At 41.7% G+C, this 22,495-nt stretch overlaps 1 protein-coding gene across 2 annotated transcripts in view; it reads left to right on the top strand.

The window, feature by feature from the left end:
* VSNL1 (visinin like 1) overlaps positions 1 to 22,199 on the top strand; it is a 45,358-nt gene extending 23,159 nt beyond the window's left edge. For both annotated transcript variants that reach the window (XM_042820196.1, XM_042820188.1), the window contains exons 3-4: positions 20,653 to 20,868; positions 21,801 to 22,199. In XM_042820196.1, coding sequence (XP_042676130.1) covers positions 20,653 to 20,868; positions 21,801 to 21,998 — 414 coding nt within the window. In that variant the 3' untranslated portion in view covers positions 21,999 to 22,199. The remainder of the gene's footprint in view (positions 1 to 20,652; positions 20,869 to 21,800) is intronic.
* The last annotated feature ends 296 nt before the right edge of the window (positions 22,200 to 22,495 follow it).

Here is a 22,495-nt window from a genome sequence, read left to right as displayed (position 1 = left end):
AGTTAACCTTCAGATAATTTGATTATTTCTCATGCCAGGACTTCCATTAAAGTGAGCTCTCACCTGGGCCCATGTGTTTTAACTTCACTGAAACAATTTGAGCAAATGTACCTGGGGAGCACTTGAAAAGCAAGATAAATAGCATTCTGGATCACAAGTAAAATGCTTCTAAGTAAAACAAAACCAAAATAAAATAAAAACAACAACAACTGCACTTTGATGACATCAGTCAAGGCAAGCATTTATCATTCTATTCAGTAGCCCAGTTAAATAGGAGCACGAGGGAACCATGTCCCTGTTTGCCAGGTTAACTAGATGAGTGATTCCTTACTTTCACTGATTTGGGATCAGAGGGAGGTCGCATTTGTTCACGGTTGTGCTGGCAGCTGTGCCTGCAGTGATCCCAGCTGGGACTCCCAGGGGGACGAGATTATGTTATTACTCCTGAACCAGAAGCTCTTGAAGCTGGAATGACAGAGCTCATCCAGAAAAAGCAGATAGCCTTTGTTTCATCTCTCTTCAAACTGCCTTCCCGAAGCGTCCTTACAAAATACTGTTGTGTGTTGAAAGATAAGAAACAGTGCTGTTTCACTTACGGATAAAATAGGATCAGTCTATTCAGAACAGAAGGGAAAGTCATAGTCAGATGTGCAGTTCTTGTAATGGACAGACAGCAGGAACAAGTCCAAAAGCTGTGACGGTTTCAGTTGTTAAAACAATCCTTAATTCTTCTGGACAACCATCCTTCGCTAAACTGAGAAGAAATAAATCACAGGCTGCTCTTGTGAAGCAGTGTTTTAGCTTGTTAAGGACGTGCCTTTCTCTCATTGCCACAAACGACATCTTCCTTTTGTAGATAAAAGCACTTTGCCACCAAGAAGGGTTGCTGATGTCAGTGAGCTACCTTGTGATGTGCAATCAGGAACATCTGGCTGTTGTTTGGCTTTCTGCTGCTTGTGGAGGGCTCCACGTGTGCTGTGTGTAATCTATACGCAGGGTGTGAGCAGTGGCTGTTCTGGATGGCAAGCCGTGGCTGTGCTTTTTACAAGCTAGGGACCCCCTTCCTACAGTGCGTTTGCTCTCTGTGCTCTTTTTGCCAGCTTGTGAGAACTTCATACCTCATCTGTTCTGACCAAGAAAGAAGGATCTGGGATGTGTGGTTCAGTGCCAGGGTCTGTGTCTTAAACATCTCTGTCTTATGTTCTGGCTTCAGAAGTGAAATCTGGGTGCTAACATTCTACCTGACGTACTTGAAGCACTCCCAAGGAAATGCTGCGAGTTATTTGTGAGTGGACTGATTTACAAAAAGCTCCAAGAAAAGTCTGCATAGAAGGAAAGTACTTCTGGAGAGAATTCATGCATATAACACACACATAGGCCATCCTTGTTGTATACTGTAAATGTTAAAAAAAAAAAAAAAAAACACACAAAAACAACAAAGAATTTTTTGATTTGATAGGGCTGACCAACCTGGACAATTCAACATGAAATAATTTTTCTTATTTTGATTCACACAAACTGGGGTAGGCATAGCTGAGACAGTTGAGACAACAGTCACAGGAGAGAGCTGCTTCTCCAGGGAGAAATACCACAGAGGGAGTTGCAGGCTAGGGTCTGCTCTCCAGAAAATGTACATTCCAAGAGCTGGGCTGAAGATGGCTGTGTGCCTCTATTCCAGATTCCTGGAGCTAGGCACCGAAGCAAATCCCAGCCTTTTCATGAAAGTTGTGTGCCTGCCACCTTTAGAGTGTAGCACCTAAAATATTTCTGGGTTTTGGATGTAATCTTACTCAAATGGATTTAAACTTAGTTTCACAACTCCCACTAAGATGTTTTGACTCTTGGTTTTAGTGTGTCCTTGTCAGACTCTCTCTGTCCTCTGCTCTGTCCTCTGTCAGAGCTTCTGGCTGAGGTCACTGCTAGGTCCTGCTTAGTCTGTCATTTTGTGTCTGTCTGGACAATATTTGCTGTCAGCTTACTAAAGGAAATAAAGATGATGTGATTGAGCTGTGTGCGTGTTTGGAACTGTCTTTCTGACTTCCCCTAATAAGTTTTGAATCTGTGTCCATGATTCATGCCGTTTGGACAGAGGAATAAAAGCCTCCATGCAAAAAAAAAATCCTGCAAGTTTTACATAACAAAGATTCACACCTGTGAATACCCTCATGCAGGAAAGACACCACTGTCTTACATATCAAAGAAATGTCATGGGCACTCTTGTCAGATACAGAAAGCAACAGAATTTCCCCAGGTCTGCTGCCCTTGAAGTTACCTATTCCTTGTTTAATGCATTTGATGTTGCATTCAATATTGTTCTTAATAATTAAACTCAATTGTTAAAGAGCTTAATAAGCTATTTAATTCTTATCTGTTGTGATGTATGTATCCTTAATGCACCAGTGATGTGAAGTGTTAGTGGTGTGGAATAGGACTTCATTAATAAAATAATAGCTCTTCTTTGCTCATTACATTTGCTCAAATGCCCCCATTTTAGAAGCATTTCAGATTTGTTGGATTTTTCAGGAATGACCAGTTTAGTGCCTCAGACAGCATCATACAGTATTGCTCATTTCTATCATATAGCATTGGTCATTTCTTCCAACAGGTGGAATCTTGTAGCTTCACTCCCAAATGTTCCCTATTGCTGATAATTGGAGAAGTATCACCAGTTTGCTACCTGATTACTGTAGAGCTTGCATTAGAAAAGAACTATTTATAAAATCAATGCAACCAGATCATAATTAGAAATAATATTAGCAGGCAAGATCATATAATAAGTAGAAAACACGACATTGCAAAGTAACTTCTGTTTGCATTATGGCTGAATTTAATAGATGCTTCACTGCAACGCACCCATCTTAGTAAGAAATAACCCCTATCCCTTGCCCTCTTTGTCCCCATGCAAATTCATGTGGTTGAAAGATTCAGTGCAAAATATCGTGATGTGCATCACTTGTCCATCAGGGTCATGTCATAGATGTACTTTCCTCTTTGTAAAACTACCCAAGTGATCTTTTCTCAAGTTAGATCATTAAAATAATCTTCTTTCTTTCTAATCTGGGATGATCAGCTTTGAATGAGGTTTGGGGGTAGGGCTTTTCAATTGCCTGCTGTTATTATACAGCAATGATTGTACTGAAATTAAAAGTCTCTAGAGCTAAGCTGTTAATGTCATAAATGAACAATTTATTATCACTTACTTGGAAATGCATTTTGTAATAGGAGAGAGCTCAAGAAAACTGCAATCTGCATTGCAGATGTAAGAAGACAGGTTCTCAGTAAAAAAAAAATCAATAAAATTAAGGAGAGGCTTGATGTAGATGCTGCATTGGGTAGACTGGATCCCCTGTTTATGGTAGAGGGTTGTTGCTGAGGGCCAGCCTCCATGGCTGTGCAGGAACTGCAGTCCCAGCTGCTGCTGATGGAAAGGAGTTCTTCTCTCGATGTTCCCTCTTTATGCAGGACTTACTGCAGTATTCACCTTCGTGTCTAAAATGCTGTGTTGTTGTTTAAGATGAGGATTTTTGAGGACGATACGTTGATTTTAGCAGAAAGCCCTCACGCAGAAGAGCACTTGACCATGCAGCTTCCCACTGCTCTGAGGCTGGGCATTCCAGGGGATGCAGTGTGCAGGATGAGCTACATAATCTGGCTCTACATCAGCAGCACCACTCAGAACTGGGCTACTAATTGCAGCACTTTTTAAAGTGAAGAGCTTTTAAAATGCAAAATGGAAGAAGTTGACACACAAGAGAGGCTTGAAGTAGTTTCACTTAAAGCTGAAAAAGCTTTTGGGATACAGTCCCATTTCATCCAACCTGTTTGCAAATTAATTATGCTAAGCAGGTTCTTTTAATTACATTGCTTGAAGGAAGAGCAGCAGAACACGTAAATTCCATGGGAGAGAGAGCAGAAATTTCCGCTGCCAATTACTGAGCTAGATTCAACAGAGGCTGATGCAGCATGATGTGACAGAATGTGATTACTTTAACTGAAGTCTAGAGAAACTCACGAATTCCTCATTTTTGTTTTTGTAAAAGTCCTGTAGAGTCAATTGTATCACACCAGGCATGACATTTTTCCAAAGCATTAACCTTTTTTATTATGCAGCTTTTGTGGCAGAAAAGCCTGTAGCACATTCAGGCAGTTGGCTCTGGTGTGGGGCAGATCCGGGCTGTGTGACTCAAATCACAGTGCGGGTCTGTGCCGTGTGCCGAAATGTTTCTCCTTCCTGACTCTTGCTGAGAAAGGCAAGCGAGAGGTGTCAGTGTGGGATACACCATCACCATCTAGTGGTTACCGGAGAGCTGGAGGGAAAGTACTCGGATTAACCAGCAAATTGGGAAAATTCTCACCTGGACCTGCTCCATTTCAGTATATTTCTTTGTCTTCTTAATGAAGGTATTCAAAGAGAAAAAGACAACAAAACTTGTTGGTAAGTCTGTCCCTGACTACCAGCTGGAGCGGCTGTTAGAATGACGAGCGCAGACCTTGGGCAACTACAAAATACAATAGCAAAGTGCCCTATTTTTATCAGGTAACACCGAGTACAAAAATACTTGGACGTGTGAGTCCTGTGTGTCCAAAAGTAAGTGGAGAAGTTTAAAAAATGGATTAAAAATTAAATCACGGCTCGTTTGCAGAATGTCTGTGCAATGCTTGAGGAGCCACTCCGGCTACAAAAGGCGGTGTTCAACTCACCTAGCTTTTGCACTGCTGGAGTCTGAACAGGTTACCTACTGAGCACCTTCAGTAGCCTCCTTCTGAGAGGAGAGCTGATCCCACCTATTTTGAGCAGCTGCCTGTTTTAAGGGCAGGTGTCAGGATATGTGATTTCAGGGCAGATAAAGTAAGCTAAATCTCTTCCAAACAATAAAGGCACTATTATTAGGGCAAAGTGGGAGGATCTGTTTTATAAGCTATAGAATAATCTTTTTCATTTTCTAATGTGAACGCTAGGTAGCTTACCTAGGCTTTGGAAATTCAAGCCTGTCCCTTATTTTAAAGAAAAGGCCTAAAGAAAGCAGCGGTAAGGAGTTTTCTTGTTCATAACTTTTGAGAATAGAGTATCTTTAGATTCCTTTCCAGCCCAGCCTTCTTATGATTCTCTGGCCCATGATTCTGACTGTGCGAATACGAACTGCATCCTCCGTCCACTTCTCACTCCTTTCCTCTCAATGTCTTACTCACTGCTTTCGTCTTCTCTCTGCCTTCCTTCCACCACTCCATGGCTCAGTCTGTCTGCCCTCTCATCTGCTGGGACAGGCTTCTGTTTGGAAATACCGAGGAGAAGCTGTGGGCATCGTAAGCAGGTCTTGCTCTACCATGTTAGTGGGAGAACCAGCTTGGGTTCAGGGCAGTAGGGTTTCCACAGCTCTCTTCAACCCATTTTTTTTCTTTCTTTATCCTCTGTTCCCTCGTTAAGATTTATTGCCCTTGAGATATCTCAACTTGACACTAACAGAAAACGAAGCTTTTTGGCAAGTGGCTCGAGGTCCTCTCCCAGTGCCCAGTCAGTCCTCGACCTTCCTGTCTAGATATTAACAGCACTACCAGTTCTGTTGATAAGTTTTATTTTGCAGATACTACTAGCAATTAAAGCAGGGCCACTGTCTCATTTTCTATCACTGCAAGACAGCTGTCAGATATTAATGACCAGCGTTTGTTACAGCCAGAGCTGGATTAAAACTGGTGACCTGCATGTGAAAGACTTCATATCTCATTACCTCAAGCTATTCACTCCTAGAGTTCTTTGAAATGTAGTGCTGTTTTCTGTCTTGGTCCTATTAATCCCGCTTGCTGCTATCTATGTGCTCTGTTCACTGAGGTGTTTGGGGATCGATATGCTATGGTTTTCTCGCTGGTATTGCACAGATTTTTCATCCATCCTCATTTTTGTTCACTCTCATTGACCTTAGGAGATCTAGAAACTGGATAATAACCCAGGAGTAAGAAGATCAAAGATTTTTGTATCTAGGTCACTACTAATAATCCAGCGGTTGGTCATTACAGTGTATGTTGAGTAGCTGATGTAAATTCTTTCAATCGCTTCCATGTAGTCACAAAATAAAATGCGTAACACTTGTTGCCTTCAGTGGGTGTTTGATTAAGAATGAAGCTTCTGTGAGCAAGGCATGTATTTGGGATTTAACTCCAGTTTAGTAAGCTGATTTCACTCATTTCTGTGAGATGGGAAGCAAATAAGATCAGGTGTTGGAAAATTACCATGTCCCGAGCTTAGACATTTGTTGTGTGCTTCCTTTTTGGGGGAAGATTGTTGAAGTGGTGGTCCTACAGAAAAAGCTGCAGCTGCTCTATGCTTCCAGAGAACACAGAATGTGAAGAAATGAAGGTTCTAGGCAGGGCTCCAATGCAGGGATGGTGCCAGAGTTCAGTCTGCATTTTAATCCGCTATCGCACACATTTTCCAGTCAGACTGGTTCAGCAGTTTGGATGGTCCCACCCCAACTCCTGGACAAAGCAAGAGAGACACATGACATGCACACGTGTGGGGGAGAAATCATTTTGCTGTGTGTGCTGCCTAGCTACTGGCAGATATAAAACACCATTATAGAACAGAGAAATGTTTTGAATTCTGTCATGCATGCTTTTGGAAGGAGAATGATGTTATTAGGAGTGAGATTCTGTCCTGAAATGGAAATACATAATTCAGTCTGTGGTTCAGTTAGTTCTATTAAAACTTTGTCTTTATTTCTGCTGTCAAAATACATTTAGAACAAAACCTTCAAGTAGAAGGCAAGAAAGATTAAATTGCTTTTATCTTTTCAAGTTAAACTGAAAAGAGATGTTAGTGGAAGGGGAATCTGGAGGTAGAGCAGTCCCTGCCTTTTGGGATCCGCTCTCCAGGTGGAGGGAGGAGGACAGGCCTACAGGATCTCTCTGCAAGAGTGGGGGATCTACTTTCAAATGTCTTGCTGTGCCCCAGAGCTCTCCAGCTCCCCAAAGCTCATTTGGATCCTGCCTGGGTTTTATCAGACATTGAGCTTCATATTTGCCACAGCTGTGGACAGTCTTTCAGTAAACCTGTAAGCCTGACCTTAAAAATGCACTGTAAAAATGAGTGTTGCAGTATTCCAAAGAGGGTGACTAACTTGAAGGAAACAGTCAGGACTTGCTTGGAAACTTAACTCAGACATAAAAGCCTCACCTTGGCTCATCGGTTGGCTTTGGCTGTTGTTCCTGTTGCCTAAAAACAAATTCAAACCTTTCCATGGAGAATTTGGAAGAAGATCTGATTTGTGATCCAAGGTATTTAGAAACCAAGATCTCACCTGCTTTACATGGAAACTGTAATTCCTGGGCTTTTTAGAGAGCCAGAAATTGACTTTCCCTCTCAGTACTTCAGTACTGCACTGCTTACTGGCTCGAGAGCTGTGGAGGATTCAGCCATGCTAATTCTTGCAAATACCCAAAATTGAAGAAAAAAAAAAAAAGGTTCTCATAGTTGTGTTTGGATTTGGGAATCTTCCTGGGGAGTTATGTCCTTTCATACCTCTCAGTATAAACAGCAGTTAAATTTTCACCTCCTAATGTGAACATACTGTATAATTTCCATCAAGCTTTGGACTTTTGGTGTCAGCACTGGACACGTTGTACATGTATAGGTTGATTCTGACTTAGCCTTCAGTGTGCCCTGTACATCTACATCTTGCTCTGCTTCAGTGGGGACTCAGTCTTCAAATGTGAGGTGCTCCCCAGTCAAAAGTCCCATACAAATGGACCCAACAAGTAATGAAGTGATAGGCAAGGTATAAAAAGTGGCAGAGTTGGTAGGTGGCTTGTTTACGTATAATCTTGTCAGTTCTATTCAAGAACTTCATTCATTATTCAAGACCTTCTATGGTCTTGCTTTGCTGGTCTCTGGTGTCCACCCATTGCGGGTTGGATGTGGGGTTAGGCTGATGCTAGCAAATCCCTTTGGGATCACTCAGATCTCTGTAGGTGTGAAAGCAGCTCTTTTTAAAACCGAAAGCCTGTTATTAACCACACAGCTCATGAATCAGTATAGTTAGCTATATCTACAGATTGTTACCTCTCTGGAGGCAATGGGAACTTCATATCTGTCAAAGGAGAAGCACAACACAGGTTGCTGTGGCTAAAAACTGTATGTGACCCTCTTGTGAAAACACAGCCAGCTGCAGCAATAGAAATATCCAAGGATACGTTTCAGTTCAGAAGTCAACGTGTTATGCCATGCTTTATAAGTACAGTGTAGGTCAGTTGTTGCTTCAGACTGACATCTCGGGGAGCGCGCTTATAGGACAACAGCACCAAATCTCTCTTATTAGTGTGCTCGGGGTTAGAGAAAAAAAGCCCAGCTTCTTTCCCTTGGCTCTGCAGTCACTCTGGATTTTGGGAACTTCATCAGCATGCTAAACAATACTGCCACTGCATCTCTGTGACAGCTTAGGTTATATTTCAGCTTTGTGACAGGTCTCAAACACATGATCTTGTGACCTCAAATTTACATCGCGTTCAGGCTTCAGTACCACACTACTGCTGTCTCTCAGTGTCATTTTGCATCAGTGGTTAGAATGGTTTGTTGCAGATATTTATGAATTTTACTGGGAAAAAATCAGAAATTTTTCATTAGTAGATCCAGAAAGGTTATAGGTATGTCATCAGTTAAAGACAGGAGGGGGAGAACAACACTTCATATTTCAGATGAGAATTAAAATGTTGTTCTTTCCTAGGCTAGTCATGTATTTGGGATATCATGCAATTCTTCATAATGGAAGAAGTCACAGTGTGCTCAGCAGAATGGGATGCATGTCATGCCTGCTGTTGTGTATCTGTCGTGGGACGTGTCACCCAGCAAGACACAGCATCTCTTGCCACTGATAAAGAAGAGTGAAGCAATGAACTCTGCATCTGTGTTTGTCAGACTGACTGCTAAACTACACGTGGCAGACTGTTTAACTACACTGGCTCACAAAAACATTTCATTTCAATAAACAGTGCTGCCAGAATAGAGGTAGCACAGGTGATGCTGTCATTCCGATTAGACACCAGGACTGTCCACAGTCAGAAATCTGGTCAATAGAAGAAGCCAGACCCAACCATTATTTAGGATGGAGGGTGGGGATGGAAGAACTATTGATGCTTAGATCCCTTGGCAGCAGGTGGAAATGCTTAAGTTTGAGACTTTTCTCTACCAGCAGAACTCTATTTAGGTAGAATGCAAATAGTTTTCTTTTTGAGCCTGGAAGACTTGGGTCTATCCGGACTGTATTTTGGCAGCAGTAAGAAGCCCTGGAGTCTATAAGCTCCAGTAGGTTATTTTTTTTTATTGAGATATGCCCTGTCTGAGGCACATTTCAAATTTCTTCTCTCCTATTGTTCAGCAGGGACTATATATATGTATATATATATTCATTGTTTTTTGTTCAGCAAATACTTGTTACTTCCTCGGAGGCTGAATTCCCTGGCTGGTTTGTTGAAGGCCTTTGCCTGGGTAGTATTATCACTCCTAGGTATGTAGCTGTCGCCGAGTAAAGAATTCTGAGATTCCTTTACAAGGAAATCTGGTTGCAAGCTTAGTTATAAAATTGCTGTCACCTCTCCATAAAAATCTCATGCTATGAGAAGGGGGGCTTTGCCCTATTTTTATGAGAGCATGAACACTAAAATGTACTAAATGCCAACCCTGTCGTACGTTTTAAATCAGATGCCACGTGGAGATGCATTCTACAGACAGCTGCCTTAACAGAGTGGTTGTTCATCAAATGCCTCTAGCAGATGATTTATAATGTTTTGAGGCTTGAAAATCCTTTGGCCATCAAAAAGACCCTTTAAGCCAGGAGTATGTTGAGAAAGGAATGCAATAGAGGACAAAGAGAAGTGCTCATGCTTGAGCATGAATATGCCTACCTGTTAATTCTGTGTAAATAGCAGCCAATCAAGATGATGCTTTCTTGGTTCGTTCTAATCTCCTTTTGTTGTAATTTTTGTTGTTGCCTTTGTTTGAACATTTAACATTTTACGAGATTTGGCTCATTATTTTTCATCCTTGATTGCATCTGACATGAAATGTGACTCTATCAAATATGTGTGAAATATACTACATTAGTGTTCCTCTATAAATAATTAATCTCTAGAGACCATTATATGCAGCCAGGTCATAGAGGAGGTATGAATGAACTTGGAAATGTCAGGAACTGGGATGTATCTCCCAGCAGCAAACCTACAAAGTACATTTTTGCAATTGGCATCACCAGGGACAGTCCTGGGAGGATCCTTCCTGGCAAGTATAAATCAGCCATCCTTCTGGAAAACCGTTGGTAGTGTAGAGTTTGTTCATGATTACACAGTTTACTGTTCTACTATTAATGTGTGTAGGGCTTTTTATTCATCATTATCAACTCTAAGATACAAAAATATTAAAGGTGATGAGATTTTCCCCAGAGGTGTTCAAGATGAGGGTAAATGTGGCACTGAGGGACATGGTTCAGTGGGCATGGTGGTGACGGGTTGGTGGTTGGGTTGGATGATCTTAGTGGTCTTTTCCAGCTTTAATAATTCTATGATTCTGTGATCTGCTGCTCTCATAAGATAAGAGAGCTAACTTATCCAAAGGCAGGTATGACTTATCTTCCTCTGAATTCTCACTCCTATACTGAACACTTTTTAATCTACTGTTCTTGTTATTGTACTGCCTGCTTGCTAAGGACTGAGTAGCTGTTACTGTTTATTCATGAGAGCCTACAAGCTGATTTATTTAATGTTTAACAGAATACTTACTTAGGGGAAAATTCAAATCTATTACTCGTATTCATTACTCAATGTGGAAAAGCAATAGTTCATCCTTAGGGTGAGCTAGTTATCATAATTATACTGCTGGGCAGTTCAGGTGGCATCACTGTACATTTGGAGTGTATTTTTGAGGTAATGTTTATTAATGGAGAACACTGATTTTGATGCATCCCTCCAGATATTCTTCACTGTGTGTACAAATAGACTTTGATTTTGCTTCTTACAGGTGGGCTTAGTTGGATTTTGAGGTTTTAGAAGTTTTTTGTTGCTGAGGGGAAAAATTCAAATGGAACTGATTTGGAACCAGGATTGCATTCAGCACAACAGTGAAGGCATCAGCTGTACATTTGTGCATTTTGTGCAGAGTGTAAGTGGTATGGATATCTTCGGTTTGTCTGGTGCAGAGAGTGTAATGTAACCCAAAGGAGAAGATGCCACTACACTAAGCCTGCGTGAAAAAGAAAGCAGCAAGGAATCAACATTAGAAAAGCATAGTACTTATCTACCTTTATTGTATCCTTTTCAGCTGACTCATAATTTTGTTATTGAAACTTTAGTCATTATGATCATGTCAGATAGTGCATGAAATGGGAGACTTTGGTGATTAAAAATGAGCACCAATAGCAGATTTCTTGAAAAATGCATAATGATGCATCTTTTTTTAATAGAGTTTTCTTCGCCTTTTTAGATAAAGATCATTTTAAATTTAAAAGTCACTTTTTCTCTGCACTTTTTAGAATTTACTTTATGCTATGCTTTTGTATGGCTGATTTTGGCAGGTCTTATTGCATTCCAGTAGTAAGTCACATACAGAGTGAGTATATGAACTGTAAGATCTTAAAGGAACCAAGTGCTGGGTAAACTCATAACTGGCTGGTACATCTCTGACAGAAGAGGCTGCTCTCCCCATTGTTGCTTTTTCCTTCAGAGCAGGACATGCATGACGATGGCCTTCTGATGGCAAAAAGGACCTTCAGCTGCTTTTCAAAGGTTCCATGTGCTGAAGAATTGAAGTTATTCAGGAATTTCACTGCATTATTCCAGCAGGCAGATGCAAGAGATGCCTACTTCTCACCTTTCCCCCACCAAACATCTTATTAATTTAAATTAATTTTGTAGAAGCCTGCATTCCCCAAGAGTTTTTTGGAATAAGAGGGTTGAAAGTAGGGGAAAGCTCTGTTCTGCAGGATGATACTATCTGCTTTAGCTGACCAATAACCTAAAAAGGAGAAATCTTCAGAAAAATTTTAGCACTGGGTATTGCTAATATTCATTGCTTTGTGAGCACAGACAGTAATTGCACAGCAACAGCCTATCCAGGGAGGTGGAATCTCCATATGAAGGCAGACATCCATTTGGCACACGTGGGTGGTTTTACATCTCTTTCTTTCATACATATGTCTGATCTTTTCCATCAGAATGCTGTTATTCCATAGCATTTACATACTGCTGGGCTTGCAAGTCTTGGCATTGACCATTTAAAAGGTTCATACTTTAAGAGAAAGCCTAGGTATGGAAGAAAATATGGAAGAAAAAATTATCCAGAGAAGCTAGAATCTTAAAATCCCACTGTATTGAGTATTCTTTTGTTATTATTCTCCGTAAGTAAATAATTGGAAAGGTTGCAGATGGATGAATATCCAATGCAAGTCTGTACAAAATTTTCAGAAGGAAGCCTGAAAACATGTCTGCTCATAGCCTCATTGCAAAATAAAAGCTTTCAGGTAGGCCTTGCATAACTTAGAAATGTGGGCCTATTTCCAATTTCAGATGATTAGAAACTTCATTTTCATACAGTTCCTCTGTAACTTGTTGGATTGCTTTCAAATTCAGTACTGAAAATGAAAGTCAATAAGATGTGCCTACAGGCAGAAGGGAACAAAAGGAAGATGATACCAAATCACTGTCACCTACCTTCTATCTGTTCTACAAAAAATTGCAACCATCCTTCTCTGCAAACCTTAGGGGTCTTCTCCATTTCCTCAACCTTTTTCCCTTTTGTTCTGCATTGGAACTTTATTCTGCAGTACATCTTTTGACCAACTCTGATCAGTTACCAGTTTGTCTGAGCTTAGGGACAGATATATGGTCTCCAAGCAAAGAGATGTCAGGATTTACCCATGTTGGTTCTCAAGTACTCTGTCATTAACTCAGCACAGCCCTTAGGAATTGTAAAAGGTTTGCAGTTTGTGATATGAAACAAAAAACAACCATGTCCACTCCATCCCCCAGAATTGGTTAGGCACAGAGGGATGAAGATAAGGGTTATGTGCACATGGCTCCATGATGACTGGCTTGGAGACTGCGGCGATGATCCAGTTATTTAATCTTTATATATGTTCCTGTTGAGACCCAGCTGTCTTCCAGGTGTGTGTCTGGGGGTGCAGGCTGGGATTCCCTTTCATAGCCCAGCAATGAGCATCAGGGCATGCTGGTTTTGTGGGCAGTCAGCTCTTTCCATTTTCTATCCTTGAATACTTACTGCTTTTTTTCAGCAGAGCAAGTTCTTGCAAAGTGCTTGTGGTATCATATAGCTTTCATCTTTCTCCACTCCTTTGGTCTCTCTGGACTTCATGTTGTAGTTTTCTTCCTTGGACTGAAAGGTTTATGGACTGCCCTTCTCCCAAAGGCTGGATGAGCAGGAAAATGTGAGTCCACCAGTTCCCAGCGCATTGGTGTGAGCCGTGGTTGTGAAGGAGTTGCTAGTTCTCTCTAGAAGCTAAGTCAGTTTGTTTGTACCTCTTGAATTGACAGGTTTTGTTCTCAGTATTAAGAAAAAAGATTGGTAGTTCAGCACTCACTGAGATCTTACGGAATCATAGAATATCCTGAGTTAGAAGGGACCCGTAAGGACTATTGAGTCCAACTCCTGGATCCATGCAGGACCACCCAAAAATCAGACCACACGACTGAGAGCATTGCCCAGACATTTCTTAACTCCAGCACCTGGGGCCGTGAGCCCTGAGCAGCCTGTTCCATAGCCAGCACCCTCTAGTGAAGAACCTTTTCCTGTTACATAACCTGAGCTCCCCCTTGATGTTCAAATCCTTAGTTCTCTGACATTCTCATCTACAGTCATTTTCCTTCTCTTTCTGTAGTTCCCTTTCGGCAGCACTTCACTATAACAACTCCATAATGTTTTAAAAATTTTATGAGGCTGTATTACATAAGGTGTGTGAGATATTTCAGGCAGAAGAATCTTTTCTGCGGCTCCATCTGTATATTCATAAGATGGATATCTCAGACTATAGTGACTCGTGATTCAAATCCCTTTCTGGCTGGAAATAGCACTTACTGATGCTTCCATAGCCCTGTTCTTTTGGGAAATCTGTGCTAAGGGCTTCGTGGCGCAGCAGGCATAGCAATCAAGTTAATGCTCTGAACCTTTGGAGCCAAAACTCACTGGGAAGATAAAGCATTTTTGCAGAAATGAAAAGGAGTCAGATGATCTTTGAGGGAAACAAAATAAAAAGAAATGTCCCAGATCAGTATATTCTCCATCTGGTATGTTCCCAGATTCCTAAAGAGATATAACATAATGTCAAGAAAAAGGATGTTGTGATTAGCCTGGTGCCTAGCTGCAGCGCAGCAGGATCCTGACATTGTCGTAGCCCTGTGCTATCACTGACCTTGGCGTACTGGAAGACTGTGCCAAACTTAAATAAAGTGTTCCAGCGTTGTTGCTCAGTTAAGGGAGATCAAAGAGAAATAACATTTAATCAGCCCTACTCCCCCTGCTATGGACCAGCAGTACTAATTGTTTTGACGACAGTTCTCTCTGAAGATTTTTTCCTTTAGCACTGAGTAATAACTGATGTGCTAGCATATTGACCTATAGCACTACCACAGTTCAGTTAAGTTCCTCATTGTCCAAATCTAATCAGAGAAAAGCTGGGATTGAAAATCGATTCAATTCCTGCTAGTCAGTGACTAATTCCCCCACAGTTGTGAATACAGAGATTATTTTTCAGTCTGAAAGAGAGTCAGACCCTGCCATATATGTGTTTCAGAAGGGGAAGTGTCTTACTTCCCATTCATCTTCCTGCAGCACTTGGCATATGCTGGCTCTGCTTTTTTACTGTGGGTCTTTTCTTTTTCATAGGCTTTGTTTTGTGCTTGTTTTCTGCCCTCTGAGCCTGGCCTGTATCGCAGACAACTGCAAGGAACCAGTACTGATGATCCGCATTTGCTCCTGAATTCTCAAATATTTATTCTCTGCATGCTTCAAATTGTCCATTTCTTCAATGGCTGCAGAGGCAGGGTGACCTAGGTCTTACTAATAATGTACAAGCTAGTCCCTGTTAGTGGAAGCCTGAGCGAGATACAGACTCTGCTCTGATTCTACTTCACCCTGTGCAACTCCTTTCCCACTGAAGGGGAGAAGTGGTATTCCTTGGCTCTTCTAAATATTTCTTCCTGTGTGAAGAACTGACAGCTGCTTATAAGCCTCCCCATATGCCTATGGATGCACACGTGTTCAAAGTATTACAGCTACCAAGCAGAAACATAATTAGTACATAGCCATGAGATGATTGGTCTACTATTGGTTAGTTCTCCCCAGTGCTTGCTAGCTCTACGCTCCCATCAGAACTGTAGCTCAAGTAGTCACAGTATTCTGTTGTGCTGATCCTCACCACATGTGTCTGAGCAGGGGATGTGTCATGGCAGTACACAAGGAGAACTGAGACCTGCAAAGTCATTTGGGCTCTGGTATTTGGTGTTCTTTGGGATTATCCATCACAGACATTCAGTGCTGCAGCTCAGCTGTCCAGTTTTTCTCAGCCTTTCCTTAATTTTAACAGTATTTCATTTTTCTCGTGTCCTTTGCTGAGATCCATTTCTCATGTTTCCATAGATCGCCCTCTCTGGAACTGATGTTTTATCTCTATTTTTTTCTATTTGCCTTGCTGTAGAAGACAACTTGCTGATTCCTGCTTTGCAGCAATGAGTTGTGGCAGTGCTGAAAGATTCAAGTTCATATCTTTCAGCTGCAGCCCAGATGCATGTGTATTGATCCACTGTAATTCTGTGCCATGATACTCAGCAGAATACAGTCAGACTCATATTTTTGGATGACTTGAGAAAATAGCTTAAATATCGGCCTCTGAAGGAATGTGGCTAATCGAACCCATGCAAACCTGTGTTACCAGGTTGTGGTACTGCATGCTCAGATCCTGATTGTGACAGCCCTGGAGCTTTTGCATCCATAAAGCACAATAAAAACACTAGAGTTGAGATAGAAAAGTGGCTCTGTCCTGATACATAGCAGGGATTCACGTGCTTTGGATGAGAAATGCTTTGGTATGTCTATGACAAGCCAGAGGGAATTAATAACTCCTGGAAGGCAGAATGGGAGAAGAGGGTAGAAAAAGAAATTGGGTCATATTTTGCTCTATGTAAAGGCAACAGCAACAGGAAAACAAACATGAATCTGACTTCTAAAGCAATGCAGCTACATTAACACAAGAGAAAAATAGGATTATGTAGTGGCTTCATTGCCTGTTCCATCAGTAGAAGTACGTACGGACAAGGTAAATGTCACTGTTTCTTGGGTTCTGGTAGTGTCCGTGAATAACACTTGCATAGCTTGAATAACAACTTGAATCTAAAAAGCCACAGATTCTGATGCACCATTTTTATTCATCTATTTGCATGTTGGAAGGCAGAGGGAACACAATTCACAAATGGTGAACGAGTTTATTAGAGTGCCGTGTTTACTCTTTCCAGCTTTATTGGCAAAGTAAAAATAGCTAGGAAAAGATAATTTTGTTCTCCACGAAACTCTGCTGCTCTTCCCTGCAGTTCTCACATGCATCATTAACCCACAGAGACAAATCAGCCAGCCAGTTTTCCTCTGGCTTTACCTGTGGTGGATCCCCCATGGGACCCACTGGTGCAGCACTTGCTTTGGATTGTGCAGGGCTGAATCAAAGCAGCGCTGCTTCTCCCCCACAGAGATCTGCGCTGTAGCTGAGGGTGGCCACTGGGAGAGCTTTTAGGCCTCCCTTAGGATTTCTCTGCCTAATGGAGCGATGATACAAGGCGAGGAGGAGCAGGGGATAGGATGGAGAAGAGGTACTGAATATCGTGTTTGAATTTCTGGTATTCTCAGTCATGTTACAGCATTGCAGCAGTAGCACAGTATGGGGACGTGATCCAGTTCCATCTCTAGGAGTTTCAGTAACAAAATTGAATTATTATATCCAATACTCGATTTCCAGTGAGTGAAATATGAAGAAAACAGCCCAGCCCATTCCAAGGCATGTGGTCCAGTGGTGTATGTGTTCCTCTGTGCCGAAGTCTGCTGCTCTGTGGCTGAGAGCAGAGAACAGGGCAGGAGCATCTGTGTTTCTGTGATCCAGATCACTTAACATTTGATAAAATTGTGAATGGAAACATGCATAACTTCCAAAATTACTTCTGCTTTCATGGAGTCAAATTCTGCGGTTCTTCTTCCTTGTTGCATCTGTGTAGCAAAGCTCTGCCTGGGAAAGCTCTGAGACTCAAATGCTGAGTGGTTATCTGAGTTTGTCTGAATGCTTTTCATTTAAAGGGCAGTTGGGGATAGTGCCACAGAAGGACATTGATGTAGCAGGGTGTTGGTAATTGCCTCTGGAACAAGGTGTCCAAAGTCTGCTCAAATGAGATGTGTGAGGAAAAACCTTGGAAATCTATAGACCAAACATGTGGATAGCTTAGACTGGTGGAAGATACGGCTATGGAGATGATGGCTCTGCATTCGTCCTTGCCTGGATTCTTTTTTGGGCTTTGCCTTGGTTATCTAAATGTCCTTGGGGAGTCTAGTCTTCAGTAACAGCATTTGGATTGTTCAGTTCATTAAATATTTCATTCATTTCAAAGAATGGTAACTTAGGGAAAACCGTTGACAGAAGTAGAAATAAAGAAATTTCAAATTTATGTTATCATAGGCACTATTCAACCCCCACTGGGGTAATTAGATTACTGCTAATTGTAGGTATTGTGTTTGGCATTATGATACAGACGGGATTAAAGGAGAATTGTGAAAATTCCCTGAGATCAAGTCGATTTTAAAATACTTACTGGAGGAAATCTTAGAATCCAAATCTTCTGCCTCCTTAAAAAGATGCTCGGGCACCGATTTGATTAGGAAAAAAGTTGTGTACTTTCTGATCCCTCTAGAATCATAGAATCACTCAGGTTGGAAGAGACCTTAAAGATCATCAAGTCCAACCCCAACCTAACTGTACTACCCTAACAATCTGCTAAATCACATCCCTGAGCACCACATCCAAACAGTTCTTAAACACATCCAGGGATGGTGACTCAACCACTTCCCTGGGGAGCCTCTTCCAGTCCTTAACAACCCTTTCTGTAAAGAAGTTTTTCCTGACATCCAACCTAAACTCACCCCGGTGCAATTTCAGGCCATTTCCCCTCGTCCTGTCACCTGTCACCAGTGAGAAGAGTTTATTAGAGAACTTTGAATACTGGTTCGTGCAAGCTGTTCCCATTTGGGAACTCAGAGCTTCCTGATCTCCAATGGTCCACAGCTGGCATTTTCCCCCAAGTTCAGTTTGTCTCAGGCAAGAAGGGAAGTGCTTGTGAGGGTTTCACATCTAGACAGAGACCTTTCAGCAGGGTAAGGACGTTACATCATCCCACTGCTGGCGTTGTTTTGGAAAGCCTGTTTTGTGGACAAGTGCTGAAAATATGTGTTCAGCCAAAACACAGGAGCTCCCACGCAGGAGCACATTTCAAAATCCAAACCCTGTGTCCTAGGTATTGTGGTCCTTCTGAAACCATCCCAGGTACAAGAAGGATGTCCAGAAGCTTTCCAGAACAGTGAACCTTCAAGACATTTTTCTTCTCCAAAATTTAGTAGCAAAATAAGAGATTTGTCTTTCCCGTTTCATTTCCTAATTAGTAGTTGTCTATATGGATAACAATTTTGTCCCACACCAGTGTGTTACCTAACTCGTTTGGAAAATCACCAGGCCAGGAAAGAGATGGGACTAGACAAGAAGAAACGAACAACCAGTGTTTGGTCACTCATAGAACTGAGTGCTGCAGAAAGCCCAGGCAGACACGGCTGGCCTTGGTTTTGGGCGAAAAGGGTAAAGCAGGATACAGTGTGCAAAGACAGGGTACACTTTTCAGTAGCACCACTGCAACAGCAGAAAGGGACTGCTTGCCCTGTTGTGTAAATTCATCTCCTGGGCACGGGGCTTCCAAGGCTGCTGAGGAACCCACTGACCTGCCCAGCCACTGTGGGCCTCTGACAATCCCCATTGCATTCCTTTGCTTGTTTTTGAGACATTCAGTGGTACCACATGAGGCAGCCTAAACTATGTGTATTCCATCTGCCAAAAATGGGTGCTTGTCTTCCAGAATTGTGTCTCCCATTTCCACTTGGCTAAGACCAGTTTAACATGGAAGCCTACAAGGCTGTTTTTAAACAAGTTTTGACAATGTTTTTTAGTTGTTCTGAGCTAAAAATAATACAGATCAGCAGTTACAGACTGGAGAAGTGTCCTCAATCCCCAAAGGACCTTTTACTGCATTTGCTCCCTAGAGGGAGTATACAGAGAAAATAATTAAAAAAAAGGCATCAATCCCATTTGTTCCCTTATAAGGCTGTAAGTGCCTGAAAGGCAGTGGCCTTTCTCAACTGAGAAAATTCACTGCCCTGTTCGTGATGAAAAAATTAGGAGGATGGTTTTCTCTGTTACATGCCATCAATGTTGTATGACTGGCATGAGAGACACATCTTGCTGATGCTCCTTTAATGGGGTGAGATGTTTCAGATGTTTCCCCATGACTATTTAGAAATTGCCATCAGCACCTCCAGCCACCAACCCCTCCTAATGCCACTTCTCAGCCATTTTCAGAGGTGACCTTCTTCACTGCAGCCCAGTTCTTTGGTTCTGGCACTGCATTTCAGTGATGGGAGAAGCAGCCAAGAGCCAGTGACTGGATGCTGACCATACCAATCCAAATGGGAAAACAGCTGGTTTAGCAGCAAATGCTGACCTTAACAAAATGCCACTGGAAAAGGTACAGTGTTCCCATCTCTCTGGTTGTGCCTCCAGACTGCATTCCTGAAAGGACAGGGGAAGGAGATGAGCATTGCTGATACCTCTTCTGTGATAACACGAAGTTCAAAACACAAAGAACAGCTGAAATCCCACATGTGACGGTCATTTGAAACACTTTTCAGTTACGGCGATCACTAACAGCGGCTGTTAAAGATGAGCAGCCCCATATCCTTTAACCAAATCTCAGTTTTCACCTAACCTACTTGTATTAGGTTACCAGCAAAAGAGAACATGGTTTTGATTTTTCACAGTGAAGATTGTTTTATGAAACATATTTTCACAAGGAGCCTACACATGTACTTGGTTGCAGCCTTCTAAGAGCTGTTATTGCCAAGCTGAATGAAATACTATTAAAATTCAGCTTGCTTGCTGTATTTCATAGTCAGAGAATAAGGCAGTAAATAATAACACCTGTAAATGTGAATGCTTGGGCATCAGGTATCTGATTTGAAATAGCTTCTAACGCAGCATAGATCAGATGAGAGTGAGTCTGGCTCACAAGTCTGGCTGTGGTGCTGAGAGCACCACCTCCTTAGCACTGCACTATCACAAGCTGCATCTTTCAGTGCAGTTTACTGCAGGAAAACAGGCTTCAGCAGCCCCAGCTCATTACAACCCGGGAGCTGCTTCCCCCAAAGAACACAGGCAGTGAGATGAACTGCAACGTGGAGCAAATGGGACCGTTGCCAGAGGCAGCTCCACTTTCAGACACCGTACCTCTAATGGCGGCACTGAGTTTGGACCGCTGGGTTGAACTTGCAAGGCTGAAAGCTGGAAACCATTTTATTATTTTATTTTGCAGTTCTTTCCGTATGGAGATGCTTCCAAGTTTGCCCAGCACGCCTTCCGAACCTTTGATAAAAACGGAGATGGGACCATCGACTTCAGAGAGTTCATCTGTGCACTGTCCATCACCTCCAGAGGCAGCTTTGAGCAGAAGCTAAACTGGGCCTTCAACATGTACGACCTGGATGGTGATGGGAAGATTACAAGGGTGGAAATGCTGGAAATCATAGAGGTGAGAACAGTGTGGCACTCAAAAAGAACACATCTGAACATGATTCACAGAATCTTCTAGATTTTAAACACATGAGGCCGTGGGCTCTATCATTAAAAAAGCACATTATATACATTTATCTGATACTGACACACACAGTAAGTGATTTAAACACACTGATTTCAATGGACATGTAATCACTGAGAGTTGCTGTAAGTACATATGTGCACATGGGCTTTTAAATATCAAGAGGTACGTTTGTTTGCCAATGAATGGATTCAACACAAAAACAGCATAGCAAAGGATTTGCAAAGCCCATTGCAAAACCACCAGGCATGCACGAAATTACTGCTAAGGTTTCTGCCTGAGTGGCTGAAATCTTAATGGAGGTTAAGTTATGGCAGAAATGTACAGAGATAACAGCACGCAGTTCTAAGCAGGCTTCCACTAACAGAATAAAGATTTAAGACAACTGTTGTATGTAAGGAGAAGTATAAAGCTTACTTCCCCAGTCTCTGCCAGCTCCTAGCCACAGTGGTTACTTCCAGGCTTTGCTCATGAGTACACACGGCAAGCTTTTCAAAGATGACTTCTAAAACTGTTCATTCATCATTTCCATGGAATTTCTCAAGGGAGTCAATAAAACCCAAACAAACCATTCACCAGAGAATAGGTTACAACAGTTTGGTGCTGTAAAACCAAAGAAATTTACTCCAGCATGCAAAATGCAACTGCTGAAAGAAGCCTACACCTGAAGAAGAAAGTAAATCTGTGTTTTCAGTGAACAGATTTCAGATTGCATGAAAAAGAAAAATGCTCGGGGAAGCTGGCAACCACTTTACTGTTAGAACATCATTCTGGAATTTGAACACATTAAAAAAAATAAATGAATAAAGTACAATAAAATCAAGCTAACCCTTATGTTGACTTTTCTATTTGGTTTCTTTCCAAAGGCCATCTACAAAATGGTAGGCACTGTGATAATGATGAAGATGAATGAGGATGGCCTGACGCCTGAGCAGCGGGTAGACAAGATCTTCAGTAAGATGGATAAGAACAAAGACGACCAGATCACACTGGATGAATTCAAAGAAGCTGCAAAGAGTGATCCTTCCATTGTATTACTCCTGCAGTGTGACATTCAAAAATGAGCTTGTGTATAATGCATCATAGACTGCACAGAAGTTTAATGTTCCATTCAGTTTGCAGCTATTTCCACACACACAGAAATTTGCTTGGACTACCTATAAATGGACTTGCTTCTTGTGTTTGAAACACTTGTGTGCATGAGAATGTCATTTGCTAAAGAATTTTAAAAGTATATATTATAAAAATAAACTGCCACAACGTGATGTGTGCAATGTCATTTCATACCAACCCTATTCCTCTGAAGCCTGTGCAGCAGTCCTGGGCTGCAGTGAATTATATTATTTATTGTTCATGTTTTACTGATGCTAGCTGTGTCTCCTAGACTGAGTAATGTTAGTGACACTGAATTCCCATGGTAATGTTAATTGTTTATTATAAACCACACCACCATTCTGCTGTAAAGTAGTATTGGACAGACAGAGGGAAGAGTTCCTCAGTTCTTGAGTCTGATCCGCACACGTGCTCGTATTGTCAGTGGATATAAATGTACTTCATTTGC

This window comes from Centrocercus urophasianus, unplaced genomic scaffold, assembly GCF_019232065.1.
Source record: "Centrocercus urophasianus isolate 14NV4802_14NV808 unplaced genomic scaffold, USGS_Curo_1.0 seq_10, whole genome shotgun sequence".
NCBI classification, from domain to species: domain Eukaryota; kingdom Metazoa; phylum Chordata; class Aves; order Galliformes; family Phasianidae; genus Centrocercus; species Centrocercus urophasianus.
The sequence above is the reverse complement of the archived record's forward strand: the minus strand, read 5'-3'. Positions and strand labels throughout refer to the sequence as shown.